This window comes from Elgaria multicarinata, chromosome 3, assembly GCF_023053635.1.
Source record: "Elgaria multicarinata webbii isolate HBS135686 ecotype San Diego chromosome 3, rElgMul1.1.pri, whole genome shotgun sequence".
NCBI lineage: Eukaryota > Metazoa > Chordata > Lepidosauria > Squamata > Anguidae > Elgaria > Elgaria multicarinata.
Window position 1 is genome coordinate 123,358,457 of NC_086173.1, and position 15,489 is coordinate 123,373,945.

Here is a 15,489-nt window from a genome sequence, read left to right on the forward strand (position 1 = left end):
GGGTGAATCTGCCTTAAGACATATATAGCAAAGCTCTGAGGATCTCCATAGTTCACACATGTCAGAAGTGACTCTGACCATTGCCTCAGGAAGTCATGTGTCTCCAGTCATTTTCTGACTCCTTCTGTAAATGAATGTTCAAAATGCAAGCTGAAAAAAGTAACATCAGGAGTGGTGAACAAATAAACTATGTTTGCTATTTGGGGAAGGATGTCCTTTGGATAGAATGGGATGAAATTGCAAACATTCATATAGGTATACTGAAATTTCCTGTATGCTAGGCAGCTTAAATATGTATCAAAGTGGGCTCTTGTGTTTCTTGAAAATCACTTGAAGTGTGGTAGCAGAAGTGTAGAAATCGGTGCAGTGGTTCCTTCATGATTGACAGTGGGCATCTGCATAATTTTTCATTCGCCACCCACCCATGGAGAAATGCTACCTTTATCTGTAATAATAAATAAACACATAAATAAATAATTATAATTAATAATATAATTGAGATTCATGTAGTTTCAAGGGAGCTAAAATATAAAGTAAACTTCTCCCAACGTGGTGCACTCCAGATGTTTTAGACTAAAATTTCAATATCTCTTATTGGCTGTGCTGCCTTGCATTGATAGGAGCTGTAACCCAAAACATCTGGAGGGCACCAGGCCAGGGAAGGCTGATCTAAGGCAACCCAGCCATCAAACTGTGGAGTTTGTCATAGCACTAAAGTGAATTCTCTCCTGTCGCTCAGCAGAGAAAGAACAGAAATCTTGACCCAAGGCAAGGGTGGAAAGTGGAGTTAAATTTTATGTAAAGTTCCAGCTCTTTCCTATTGTGTCATGTTTCCTTTACAGCCCTCAAGCTCCTGTTCGAAAAGCCCCCACAAAATGTTGCTTCCTGGGGAGGAGAGTACTTAGCGAAAATATCCTTGGGATAAAGGGGCAATAAGGGCCACAACATTCCAGGGAATGGTCCCCTTATGGTGCAGAGTGTGCACTGTCGATTTCTGATTGCAACTTCCCTATCTCTTCTCTCCCCTTGTCTTTACAGAGGTCGAGCAGATTGAAGCCATTGCAAAGTTTGACTACATTGGGCGGTCCCCCCGTGAGTTGTCCTTCAAGAAAGGAGCCTCCCTTCTCTTGTACCACCGAGCATCTGAAGACTGGTGGGAAGGTCGCCACAATGGCGTGGATGGCCTCATACCGCATCAGTACATAGTGGTACAAGACATGTAAGTCTTGCTGCAGGGAGTTTCACGTTTTTATCTGTATTTAGATTCAAGAGGTGGATGATGTGAAGTGCAACGCGGCTGCTGCTCTTGGGGGTGTAGTTGGATTGGTGTGACACCTTGTCCTTCTTTCATGTGGAAGTGGGGCAGGGTTGGTTTAATTTCTCTCTCTCCTGTTTCCCCATCAATAATATTTATTTGTTTATGCTGCTACCAACCTGCACTTCAAGACGCGCACTCCATAGCCCTATTCAGGCATTGTATTTGGGCAAGGCCCTATTCAACCCTATTCTTTAGCCCTATTCAGGCATTCCTAAGCTGGGTATAGGTAACATGCAAGGGGAAGGAGTGCTCCAGTCCTGCCCCCTCCATTGCTGCATTCACTGCCCTCTACTCATGGAGAGGTGACTTTCTGAAGACTCTCCGGTATCTGTGGAGAAGCTCTTTATGTGATTGAGAACACCGGATTTCTAATCCCCATATCATCTTAACACAATTTGTTTTTCCATCATTTCACACCCACCCATCCCATTTTTCTTCCCCAGTTCTGAGCAGCAACGTTTTCTAGTAGGTTCATACCACATTCTGCCATAGGGTCACTGGTTGGAATTCCCTGGCTTGGGCACTGAGAAATAAATTCTGTAAGTCTTTTCTACAAAGTCAAAAGGGAAACTTACATTTGGACTAATTGTCTTTGCTTCATGACATAAACAGTCAGTGATTCCTGTGCTGTAAATCAAATTTCCTAACTTTTCCTCAGCATTGCACAGATCACCTCTTGAAGGGTGAAAATCCCAGACATATCAGTGCTAAGCTGGCTGCTGAGCCTCTCTGGAAAAGACAATTTTGATTCATTTTTACACATGAAAGTCATCTGTATTTTTTAAAAAATCCTTTTTATCGTGAATATCAACAAAACAGAACAGAAAATACATTATGTAAAGAAAAACACACACATTACATATATAGGAATATTGTCATTTTTCATCATGCATACCGTTCATTAAAAAAGGGGTGGGGGAAAGATTTATACAAAGGTTTCAAGAAAAGCAGACCTGATATCCATGTATTTATCCACTCGCAAATTACACTTGTATAACACCTGTTGAAAAGTTGGTAGTGTTATTAGGTCCTCAGGCCATTACGTTATGGGAGATGAGCATTTGTCCTTCCAACATGATAGTATAAGCTTTTTGGCTGTTGTAAGGGCCCTTCAGGGTCAGATATTTGTAATTATAGAAGCAGGCCTTTCCCCGCAAGAGTGATGGGAAACCTTCCTTCTGTGCTTCCAGAAGAGGCTTTGCCCCCCACTTTTTTGGTGCCATTGAATTGCCTCATGCATAGAATTTTGTGAGGGGTCCAGACACCATCATCTACCACTCGTAATCCCCCCATGTTTTGCTGCCACTTGTTCCATCTTTTCCCTTACTGCGAGAAACTCGTTAAGAATGAAGACACAGAATAGCTGCACAATACCTTCATAGCAATAGGAGCCGTCCATCCAGAAGCAATGCTTGAGGATGGCCAGAGGTGCCAAATCTCTTCCAGCCTGAGGGCTTAATTCAGTTTCAGAGAAACTCTTGGGAGGCATGTTCCAGTGATGGGTAGAGCTAAAAGCAAAGGCAGCAGGCCCCAAATACCAGCATATTTCATCTTAAATGTTGTATGTCCCATAACTAAGCCTTAGAAGATCACTAAAGTTTCTCTGCTTCTGTATGCAGACGATGCAGTTCTGATCTTTCAGACCAGGGTGGGCCTCAAGAGGTTGCTGTGCGGCTTTGCAAACTACTGCTCAGAAAACTTGCTTTCCATTAATTATACTAAATCTAAGGTTTTGGTGTTTTCCAAACGCAAGGTTAGATTTTCTTGGGCCATGGAGAACTCCACGATTGAGCAAGTGGGCTCCTATAAATACTTGGGTATATGGCTCCATGAAACCATCTCTTGGAGAGAACAGGGAAAACACTCTAAGACTAAAGCTGAACAACACCTAGGTGCAATTACTCGCTTCTTTTTTACAAGGGGCGGGAAATTCATTCCGGCAGCTGTCCAGGTTTTCAAAGCCAAAATCATCCCTCAGATTTTATATGGGGCTCCATATATGGTTCCCGTGCTCTAAATCCTCCCTTGAGGGTATTCAGTCTTCTTTTCTTAGGATGTTATTTGATGTTCCCAAGAGTGTTTCTGGAGCTGCTCTTAAACTAGAAGTTGGTCTGAATTCTGTTAATTGCCTGGCCTGGATCCATGTTATCCATTTTTGGCTTCGCTGTAAGTTGGCACCTCCATCTAACTCTCTAGTATCTAAGATTCTGTTAGACCACTTTGAATCTCCTTGGTCAAAGGCCATGACTAGTAAAATCAAGTCAGTAGGCCTATCCCCCCAAATGCTACTATCAAGGGATTTAGCTAGTGCCAAATCAGTAGTGAAACAGAGGCTGCTTGATATAGATATGCAAGTCCTTCAGAGTGCTGCACGGGGCCCATGTTCCCCCCTGTCCCTAGGACTACCAGCCTCTTTTTGTAAAGATGGGATGCCTTATCTACGCTGGTTGACTATTCCTAAATACAGGAGAGCATTTTCATTAGCCAGACTTAATGTCCTTCCCTCCAAACTTCTGGAGGGCAGATTTAATAAAATTCCAGTGCTCAACAGATGCTGCCCCTGCAACAATAGTGAAGTGGAAACTGTCTCATGTTTTATTGTTTTGTAGATTTTATCTAGGGGCTAGAAACGATGTTCCAAACCCTATTTTACAATCTTATCCTGGTCACCCAACTGAATTCTTAACGTCTCTTTTACTTTGTAATATAGACAAATCAATCACTGAGCAAGTGGCCAAGTTTTTGAACTTGGCCATTTCTTTTAGATCTTCTATGATCGCCTGATTTTTAATAGTTAATGGTATGTTCAGTTTGCTTGTATGTAAAATTTTTATTTGCTGGAATGGTCTATTGACCGCAATAAACTGTTGTTGTTGTTGTTGTTGTTGTTGTTGAGACCATTTAGAATGGGGGAAAACATGCTAAAACTGAGAAACCAACAATGTGATGACCCACACCTTATACTGCTCTTTTATTTCTCTTCTGAATCAAAGGTCCCAGCTAAGATAGAGGCATCAAGGGGTTTGGAATGCTGCAACCATCCCTGTGACATGCCTCTCTCTCTTCTTAGGCCCCAGAGCTATACAGCTCAGCCCCCTAGCCCCCAAAACTCCTTTCAGCTCCCACTATAAACTTGTACCATTTCCAGGTACTCTAAGGACCGCACCAGTTTAAATTAACAAGAAGTAAGTTCATGTGCAAAAGCTTAATGATTTCTTCAGTTATTGTTCCCCACCTCAATCCGGAGGGAGAGGCGGGTAGTAAATAAATGTATTATTATTATTATTATTATTATTATTATTATTATTATTATTATTATTATTATTACAAAAATGTGAAAAGGCACAATGCATAATGGTTTTAGTCAGTATTGCTCTTAAACGGTTCAAACATATACTTCAAGGGACTGGGGAAAGGTGGTGTGGCCAGATTTGGTCTCCATGTGGGCTAGATTTGGTCCATGGGTTTGACATCCCTGCTCCTGGCGAATCAAGACCTCTCTTTCTCAACACGTTTTCCCTCCTTCTCTTCCAATTGGCAGTAGCTGCTGCTTATTCTATACCAATTTTCACTTCCATGAAATTTGAGGGGGAAATCCTTGGCTGGGATAAATTATGTAACACTGGGTTTCTGTACCAACTTGTTTCTATGCTTTTGGGATCAAAATTACCTACCCCCACAAAAGGAGAAGACCTGTGTATGTAGGGGCTTGTGTAACGTTAAGGAATAAGTGGGCAGCAGAGTGGAAATGCCAAAGCTTTGTGTTGTCTGCTTTCATTTCCACTTGGCAGACTTCATTCCCTCCCCAAACATTACTGCATTTTAGCCCCATCAACAGAGAACCCCCCAGGCACAGGAATAAAACAACAGCCAGGGCTCCTCCTTTTGGCAAGAGGCATTCAGTTCTTCCTTCAGGCTGACAGAGGATTTCATTATTCATAGGGATGATGCATTCTCTGACAGCCTGAGTCAGAAGGCAGACAGCGAAGCAAGCAGTGGACCCCTGTTGGATGATAAAGCTTCATCAAAGAATGACATCCAGTCTCCAACGGATCATATTCCTGACTATGGATTTGGAGGAGTAATGGGACGGTAGGAAAATGATTTCTTCTCATCTGGATGCAAACAATGTCTTTTTTCTTCATCTGCGGCAGGCAAGAAAGCCTGAAGGCTTGGGTTCAAGGATATTTATGAGCCCACTTGTACAATTTATGCAATGTTTAAACTGGAAGGGAACATTCAGAGATCCCAGTCTGTAGTCTGGATGACTTTGAAAGCTTGGAGTAGCGATTTCACAAGCATGTTGGTTTTTCTTTGCAGGGTGAGGTTGAGATCTGATGGAGCAGCCATCCCTCGCCGTCGAAGTGGAGGAGATACACACAGCCCTCCCAGAGGGATCGGTCCTGGAATAGACACCCCTCCGCGAGCAGCAGCCTGTCCCAGCAGTCCCCACATATTACCATTGAACAGGGGCAGGATCGAGAGCCCAGAGAAGCGCAGGATGGCAACTTTTGGTAGTGCCGGCAGTATCAACTATCCAGATAGGAAGGCGTTGACTGACGGCCATCCATTGAGGCCCACCTGTAGCTCAACTCGGCATAGTAGTCTTGGGGATCAGAAATCACTAGAAGCTGAAGCACTAGCAGAGGTAGGAGAGCAAGTATAATGCTTCTGCATATTATGAAAATGTAACGTATAGCAAATGTTTCTGGGAGTTTCAACCAAATCCATATTTATTTTTATTTATTTATTTATTACATTTCTATACTACCCAGTAGATGAAACTCTCTGGGTGGATAGATATTCATCTGTCCAGATTGGTTTATTTTAAGACATGTTAGTTTCTGGTATGAGTATTGGGATCTATACCCAATAATATTTTTGACATAGTACTGCTAACGGATCCCATTTTCTGATGGATGAACTGAAACTTACTGATCGCCCATGGTGGCCCTCCATAGGCAACCTATTTTGGGACCTCATTCAAGTGATCTAGCCTGTTGGGCCACCGTGGAGCATTTTAGTCCTTAAAAATGCAAATACATATTTTAAATACTTTAGCACTTTTCTATCCAGTGGAATATGAGTCTGTAAGAGAATAAAAGCTGTGCCTACTCCATGCAAGATAAAGATGTAATGCAGCCAGTGATCAGAGAGAGTCAGAACCTAAATTATACTAATCAGAATTGGAACAAAACTAATTTTCTCACAAAGCTGTTCCCTGATTTTGAGCCTTGAATTTCCCCTATTTTACAGATTGAGACTTGAGACTCTGAGTGGAGCTTTTCTCTTACACAAACCCAGATAATTCATGATGATTTAATTTTTCATAGAGCTTGGGTCTTGTAGATCTAAGGGTCAGTACTCTGGCCCAGACATCCCATGCTTGGTGCCTTAAAATGGATGCAGGACATCAACTCCCATCATCCCCAGCCAGGATGGACATTGAACTAGAGTGCATGTTATAAAGATAGTCTGTAAGCATCTAGTTAAGTGCTAAAGGGAGCAATACTATGGCTGCTAGACAGCATCTCAGAAGCCATAGGATAGTTCATATTCCCAGATCCAAGGTTGGAGACAGTGCTCCAACCTACGTGCTGGGAATCGGAGCTTCGACCACCCTTCCCCTCATAGCCAGCATGGAAAGAGCCATGCCAGCTACTTCTCCAAGGTTAGGAAAGCCATCTTGGGGAGACGGGGAAAGGGGGTATTTCATGGGCGGGGAGGGGAGGAAACTGGAGAGGCCAGGATATGAGCTATTCTGTGCCTTTCCAGCCTTCTTCCTTCCCTCTTTGAGGCACCTTTGCTAGACAGGCAACAAGCCCGTCTAGCAAAAATGCAGGGTAAGAGGACCGGGAGGCGTAGATCGCCTCCACCTCTCCTCCCCCCTGCATAGGATGACCATAGATCTCTTGAGTTCAGCGGCTTACGATCATCACAATAGGATTGCCCCCTAAGTAAGTGAGAGAGAGAGAGAGAGAGAGAGAGAGAGAGAGAGAGAGAGAGAGATCAGTGTGGATGTTTATTTGCATTATTTTGGTTGTACGCTGTTTTGAGAGCTGATCTTGGCAGAGAATGTATGTATGTACATACCAATCAATCAATAATAAACTCGTAGCTAGTGAGAAAGGGAAGGTTAATTTTGCATGCTTCTTGGGATCCAATTAGATACACATATATAGGTATCTGGGTTGTTGTTGTTTTTTAAAAAAGAAATTAATAGCAGGCACAGTCTGGAGGACAATTTTTATTGGGAACACAGTGCATGGAGAAGGGAGGCTTAGGATCACAGGCCCCGGCTGTGATCCTGACTGAAATCACCTTCCCTGCACACCTATGAGCCTTTTGGGAGAAATACAACGACTTCCATTGGCACCAAATAGAAAAAAATATCTCTATACATGAAGAGGTTGATGATTTGCATCTAACACGCACCAAGATAAATAACGATGGAGAGTATAAGCTTGACGAGAGGCAAAATGTTGCGTTTTTATTTGTTTTTGTTTTTAGCTGAAATGGCAAGTAACTATGCCAGCAGGTAGCCTTTAAAGACTAAATGGAGGGACATGTTTCTCTGAACTTTTGGCTGCGCTTCTCTTTACTTTTTGCTGCGCGGGTTGCTCAAAGGTTGGTGGAGCTGTTTATTTTCAATCTAACACTTATTAGCTTTCCACACCTTTCAACCTTTCCTGTGTGGGCTGTTGATTGATTGATTATGTTGTCATTTTGCTTTCTTTCTTTCTTGTTACTGTGATGCTTTTCACCATAGTAACCCAAACGGGTGGTGGCGTTTAGTTTTTAAAGGTAGACACCAATTGTTTCGCAGTGCTGTGGATTTAATGCCATTATCCCACACATCTGTCTTTAAAGGAGACGAGGACTTTGCTTTGATTCAAATAGCTTTTCCATTTTTTTGTTTAATGTTTAATTTGCTCAGCGGTAAACCAAATAAAATATTATTACTTCCTGGCATACCAATGGGGGCTCTTTGTGTGATGCTGTACAAATTGCTATTACAAGGAACTAGTAATTTTTTTGTGTAGGCCATTAATCCCAACGTGGGAGCAGAAGCCAGCAGAGAAGGGAACGGACTATTTCAAAACTTCTGGATCTGGCTGATGGATATTTAGAGCAAGGGTTTGCAATGTGGAACCCACATACATCCACGCGGGTGATGGGAAGGCATAACCTTGCCCTGACGCAAGCAATCCTGTTCAAGAACGCTTGGCGGTTGGGGAGGTTTTAACATTGCCCTTCTATTCCTGTGTTCTTCCACAAGGTTGCTGTGATTGTGGGAGGCAGCCTCAGGGTCATTGAGAGAGGGGGAGGCTAAATTGTCCTCCTGTCCAAGAACCCCCAACGGGCACTGTTTTTTCTGCATCACTGTTAGAGGCACAGAAACAGCAATGTTGGCTGCTTTGGGATTACTGGGAGTGGGGGAGGAGAAAGCTAAAGCCTCCCCCTCCCAGCGGCCAAGATGGGCATGTGTGGTAACACAACAGGCATCCAGGACCAACATCTGGCCTGCTGGCCACAGTTTGTGCACCTCTGCTATACACTCTGTAACTGTCCACAACTGCCACCAGAAAGTCATCTGAGGACACGTCTTGCCCTGAGGGGATGGGAGAAGAAGCAGAAACAGCTTGGTGAGGAGCCACTGTCTAGCTCCCAGTGGTGGCCCCTCCCTCCTCCAACTACCACCAGAAGGGCTTCTGAGGAAACATCTTGGCCTGAGGAGATGAGAGAAGAAACCAATTGGACTTGAACTCCAAAGAAGGGAAACTACAGGAGAGAAGAAAGAAAAGAGAAACAAGCCAGCAAAAAACAGGCCAGCCTAGATGGATAATTCATGCGATGCAAACTTGACTTCAATTGATATATTCTCTTCCATCTCGGCAACTCAATCAAGCATCGCCATCAAGTTTTCCTCCCCCTCCTCCCAATCCCTTTCATTGTGTCTCATGTAGATTCTGAGCTTGTCGGCAGGGACTGTCTTACAGTTGATTCCTCTAAGCTGCTCTGGGAGTCTTATGACTGAAGAGCAGGGTAGAAATGCTTTCAATGAATAATAATAATAAAATAGGGATGGTGCGAGCACCCGCTCCTTCCTGTGAGCTGGGATTTTAATGGAAGATTGGGGCTCTGGAAGTGTGTTTATCTAATGTTACACAAAATGGTGGCTGTACTGGGTCATCCCTGCAACATTGGAGGAGTAAAAGGGTCGCTTAAGCCTCTGATATTGTATAGTTGCCATTTTGTGCAATATTAGATATCTGCGACGTCCGGCACCCCGATCATCTGTAAAAATGCCGGCTCGCAGGGAGGAACGGGTGTCTGCGGGGTGCTCCTGGATCACTCACCGAGCCTTCCAGGGTGTCTGCACTCAGCAAAAGCGGGTGAGTCCATCCATCCCTATGAAAAAAGAAGTTCCATTGAACACTGTGGGGGTTACCTCTCAGTAGACATATGTATGATTGGCTACTATCAAATCCCAGTTCTTCAAAGAGTCTTCCTTAGATCTCCATGGAATCCGAGATCATGTTTATTTTGGTTTTTTGTTCAAATGAGAATTGTGGGATTGGGAATTCCCACATATTTTTTTAAAAATAATAATATCTGGGGTATTAAAGACAGGCTTTACCTCCTTCTAATCACCCTCTCGTCTCCTCGCACCCTGGAAGTAAATAAATATGACAACTTCTGATCAGTCTTGTTTCTCCATAAAATGGCATGAACATTACAGACACACACTAAAGTTTTGCCTCTCGGTAAAGCAATCCAAAAATCAAGTCTCTTGTTGTTGGCACAGTACATAGGTCAGTTTTATATACTGAAGCTGGTCAAATACATTATTCACAGATATCTGTCAAAAACCATTTCTCAAGACTGAGTCTGTCTTCGTGGCAAAATGTATCTTTCAGATTTGTTTTCTACTAGAGAGGGCAGTAACTGTTTACTTGCTGAGTCCTGAGCAGGTTGCTGGAGTATCAATGTGAGGGCCTTAGGTAAAAGAATAGTATGATACTTCCTTTGTATATTCTTTGATTAATAATGTTATTTTTCTTAAATGGCTGAAAAGCAGCTATTATAATCAAAAGAATATTCTCAGTTTTTTCTCCTCATGTTTACTCTGACAGGAAGAAAGAAGGCGGCCTTGTATTGGGTCAGGCCGTGGTTCCTTTAGCCCAGTATGCTTGACATTGACTGGCAGGCAGCTCTCCAGGGCTTCAGTTAGGAGTTTTGAGGACTGGACTGTGTTTTGTGCTCTCTTCATACCATCAGCATGATCAATGTAGGATTTACATCATAGTTTTTATGCGTCCAGTGTCTGTGATACTCTCAATGTAGGAGGAATGATCTCAACAAAACTACTATTTTAAAGAAATCTTTGTATCTACAGTAGACTTGTAACTGTGGAACTGCACATGCAGTTTTTCATTCCCTAACCCCTTTTACTTTCATTGTGATATAATTTGTCCCAGTGCCCTTCATGTTAGATAGGATCCCCAAATCCACCAGAGGCCTCCCATCTAAGGAAGATGCATGGATAACTTAGTAAGAATTAAATAACAAGTTGGTGTAGTGTTGGAGAGAATTCTTAGCGAAATCTGAGCTGAAACAAAAAGGTTGCTAATGGTATAGTTGTGCCATACAGAAAGTGAAAGAACTTTATCCTGAAATTGTTTGAAAGACAATTGGGAAAAAATAGATCTAAATGATTGAAAGAGCTCACTTCCTTTTGAAATTAATAATGCACCTTGAAGTACATTAACTTCAATCCCTTGATTTTTCCCCAAGTTTCTCTGCCTTTTTAATCAGTAATGTTTTTAAAGACTTCTTTAATTATGTTGTAAGCTTGAGCATTTTTTATATTCAGCCATTTGGAGGGTTATTTATAGGTCCAGAGCTAGATCCAAAGATGTGCTTCCATACGTGCAAGGTGTCTTCTGCATATTGAATATTTGTTTTATACCCCATGCTACAGTGTTGTATCAAGAAATTGAAATGATTCAAACATGTTCTTGGACAGCTCTTGGACAAGGAGAAGCATGACAAATGTTATACGGCTTTAACTTTTTTAAACCGCCCAGAGAGCTTCAGCTATGGGGCAGTATATAAATAATAATAATAATAATAATAATAATAATAATAATAATAATAATAATAATAATAATAAAAATACCACCACCTATAGAAGTACTGTGCAAACTCTTCCTCCAGCACTTGGGGCAAAGAACTGGTGATCTTCAGATCTAATACTCTGACTGGGCTTGCATGGTATGAGGGTGGTCAATAAGCCACAGTGGCTTATTAATTACCCTTGCCGGGTGCGGGTAGTTGTGACATCCAAACACAGTGAGGATGAGTGGCTGCCATGGTTAACAAATCATTGGCCCTGTTCAGAAGACTCCTTAAACCACAGAGGGTTTTTTGTTAACAAAAATGCTTTAACCACCATGGTTTAAGGGGTCTTCTGAACAGGGCCACTGTGGGTTCTGGGTGGTTCGTTAAGGCTTTTTTGTTAACAAAAATGCTTTAACCACCATGGTTTAAAGGGTCTTCTGAACAGGGCCACTGTGGGTTCTGGGTGGTTCGTTAAGGCTTTTTTGTTAACAAAAATGCTTTAACCACCATGGTTTAAGGGGTCTTCTGAACAGGGCCACTGTGGGTTCTGGGTGGTTCGTTAACCATACCAGCCACACACCCCTGCGGGGTTCGGATGTCACGACAATCCACGCTTGGTGAGGTTAATTAGGGAAATCAGCCACCATGCAACCAGCACCCACAGGGATAGTTAATGATCCACTTTGGCTTATTAACCACTCTCGTGCCAGGTGACCTGGCTCTTTGACTAGAGCAGACAAGGAAGTGACACTCTAACCTGGTTCACACAACAGGGTGGCTTGACATGGCATCTGAACCTGGCACGGTTTCCTCAGCATGGTTTGTTAACCATGTACAGTCCATCCTGAGAAGCCATGGCTTGTGTTTGGGTTGTTCAGGGTAGCTTGTTTTCAAAGTGGCTTGTTGTGACATATGAACCAGGCACAGTGGCTTGTTGGAAAAGACTACAGAGCTGCTTGGGAAGAGCAGTGAAAAGCTTGGTCATTCCTCACAATTTTGCTAACAACATCTCCTTTCTACTACAACTTGAAATGATAGCCAGTTTACTCCTCTTTGTCACCTTCCTAGACAGTGGCACATCTTTTTATTTTACCTTTAGGAATTTGCACAAATTGATTTTTCCCACCTTTCAGAGATTTGCTCATATTTAATGTTGTGTGTGTGTGTGGGGGTCAACTTGGGGGAGATTTGTGCAAATTTAACTGGGGGAAAAGGTTAACTTTCAGGGCAAATTTGCTCTGCATAGAGGTATTGTGCTTTATTGAATTTGTGTAAATCTCATCAAAATAAATAAATAAAGTTAAATTTCACAAATTTCCCTGAAACTGAAAAATAAATAAATAATGTAAATATGTGAAAATCTCCCTGAAAGTGGAAAAAAATCTACAATATAATCTCTACTTTGCTAATGAGTGCATTTGCATTCATTAGCAGTCTAGGCTGCTGAAATTGGACTGCAAAGTCCTTTTGTGCGCTCCCTCCCATCTGGAGGGAAACAAACCACTTCAATCCATAGAGCGCCTCATCGTCTGTCAGGCATAACTTGGATTAGCAAGCAAACAATCCACCATATCTTACTTTTAGGATGGTTTATTGTGACATGTGAACTGGCCCTAAGAAATGAGTGGTGGACAGATCTTGGTCATCTAATGCAAGGATTATAACTTCTTTTTCTGTTTGTGTTTATTGTGTTTACAGGACATTGAAAAGACGATGAGCACAGCATTAAATGAGCTGCGTGAGCTGGAAAGGCAAAATACTGTGAAACAAGCCCCTGATGTTGTCCTGGACACCCTTGAACCCATGAAGAACCCTCAGATAGGTTCTGTCAACTCTGAACCTGCCAGTCCCCTTCACACCATCATGATCCGAGATCCTGATGCTGCCATGCGGCGTAGCAGCAGCTCAACCACTGAAATGATGACTACTTTTAAGCCTGCCCTCTCTGCCCGGCTTGCTGGAGCTCAGCTTAGGCCCCCACCCATGAGACCCATCAGGCCAGTTGTCCAACATCGGTCAAGTAGCAGTAGCAGCTCGGGAATGGGTAGTCCTGCTGTGACACCCACGGAGAAGATCTTCCCTAACAGCGCCTCAGATAAATCTGGCACAATGTAGCTATTACCGTCATGAAGGGAGTCTTTGTTGGAGGAAATGGGTACCCATCCTGATTTTCATTTCTCTTTAGGTTGAAGCTATGATTGTACAAATGATGTCATTAACTAAAGAACAAGACAGGGAAAAAGGACTCTTGTAGAAACAATGGCACTGGGGACTGTAGATGTGGCTTAAGGATTTCATGATATTTACATACCATTCTTATCAAGATTGCTGGAAATATTTGGTACAGCCAAATGAGATGGCCATTTCATGTATTACCACTGGAACATTCAAGTCTGTGTAGAAGTATATATATGAAACTGTACATAGCCTAGTAACATTTTAGTAGATTTACCTCAGAAACCCACCCCTAGACTTCTGCTAGAGAGTGTTTTTGTGTGTGTGCGCGTGCGTGAATTACACAGCAACTGTGCATTAAGCAATAGACGATTGGTTAATTCTTGAATTGAATTTTCACACTAGTTTGGCTTGGCTTTAAAGTTGCAAACAGAAGAAAACGCCGTTGGTTTGGTTCAACAGTTGTCCTGCAAATACTGGAGTTCATCTGATGATCATGTCTATCTTGCTGGATGGATAGATTTTTGTCTTCACATTCATCTCTTAAAGACTGCTTCATTGAAACATGGAAGCTTGTGGTTATTTCCTGGTTGGAAGAGTATACCACTTGTGGACACAAAGAATTAAAAGTAGTACACCTTCCCTTTGTGTGAAGGGGAAACCTAGGATTTTCTGTACGTACTTCATGTCGTAGCACAGTGTTATGTGTGTACAAAAGAAACTCAACTCCTGCTGTTTTCAAAACAGAAGAGGACTCTGAAGTAATCTGTGGTTGATAACAATAAATAAATAGGCTAACTTATATAGTGTTTTAAATATTTTATCCCCCATCCCTTCTTTTTGCTAATGATTCCTATGGGGAAACTATGGATTAAAACAGGCAAGGAAGCTTTGGGTAAAAATCACATTCCCTTTAAAATGACTCAGCAGTACACAAGAGTCTTGACTCAGACTGTGTCCCCTTGCATGAATAGCATGAGCCATATTTGACCTTGTCAGACATATAACTGATCTGATGGGGTGACAATTTGCACTTTCTGTACTGTACTATATAACAATATACAGCAGTTTTGGGTTTATGATATTTCTTTCTCTCTTAAAACTTAACCTAGGAAAAAAATATGCAGAGAGAGCTAGGGTTTGCATGATAGCTAAGCCTTTTCTCTATTCACTGAACTCAAGACTCTTCTTGCTGCTATTTTTTGTTTTAATTTTTGTCGGTATTTGTAGACATGCCTTCATAACATCAGCCCTTGGACGGTAGTAGCCTTTTTACTTTAAATACCACTGCACATTAATTTTTTTTACATGGAATGCCTCTTGACAAATCTTATTCAAACTGCACACTTGCTTAAATCTGCACTTTTTCTCTCTTTCTTGATCTCTCCCGAATTAATTTTGCAGTGGCCAACACTTAGAGAAGCCAAACATTTTCTCCTTCATCATCAGAGCTTGGCTATAACGACGTCTGTTGCCTTTCAGCACCCCATGGTGTATTTAAAATGATCTTGGGGTTGGCTTTCTGTGGTCTAACTCCGCCAAAATTCAGAGCATCTTGGAAAGAGCTGCTGAGCCATTCTGCAATTTACCATTTTTATCCTGCTTTATTTGACAAATACTGCCCTCACTCCACCTGTGTGCATAAACCATTTTTTGTTTGCTAAGAAATGAACATCCACAGTCATTGTGTGATTCTCTTTTTCTAGACCTCATCTTCAAGCACGTTTCATTCCAAGTACTCTCTTTTAACTGCCCCTTGCCTGTTCTAGCCTGTTTATATATTGCTGTATCTGCTTAAATGCTGGAAAGTAACTGCTGAAATGTAAGCTGTTCTTTTTTTAAGGCTAAATTTTTGTTGAAACCCAGTGACA

The 15,489-nt window shown here is 42.1% G+C and overlaps 1 protein-coding gene across 3 annotated transcripts in view; it reads left to right on the forward strand.

Moving 5' to 3' along the window:
• The window catches only part of SRGAP3 (SLIT-ROBO Rho GTPase activating protein 3), a 215,266-nt gene extending 199,994 nt beyond the window's left edge, over positions 1-15,272 (forward strand). For all 3 annotated transcript variants that reach the window (XM_063121465.1, XM_063121466.1, XM_063121467.1), the window contains exons 19-22: positions 1,039-1,219; positions 5,261-5,410; positions 5,639-5,966; positions 13,142-15,272. In XM_063121465.1, the coding sequence (XP_062977535.1) occupies positions 1,039-1,219; positions 5,261-5,410; positions 5,639-5,966; positions 13,142-13,558 (1,076 nt within the window). In that variant the 3' untranslated portion in view covers positions 13,559-15,272. The remainder of the gene's footprint in view (positions 1-1,038; positions 1,220-5,260; positions 5,411-5,638; positions 5,967-13,141) is intronic.
• The last annotated feature ends 217 nt before the right edge of the window (positions 15,273-15,489 follow it).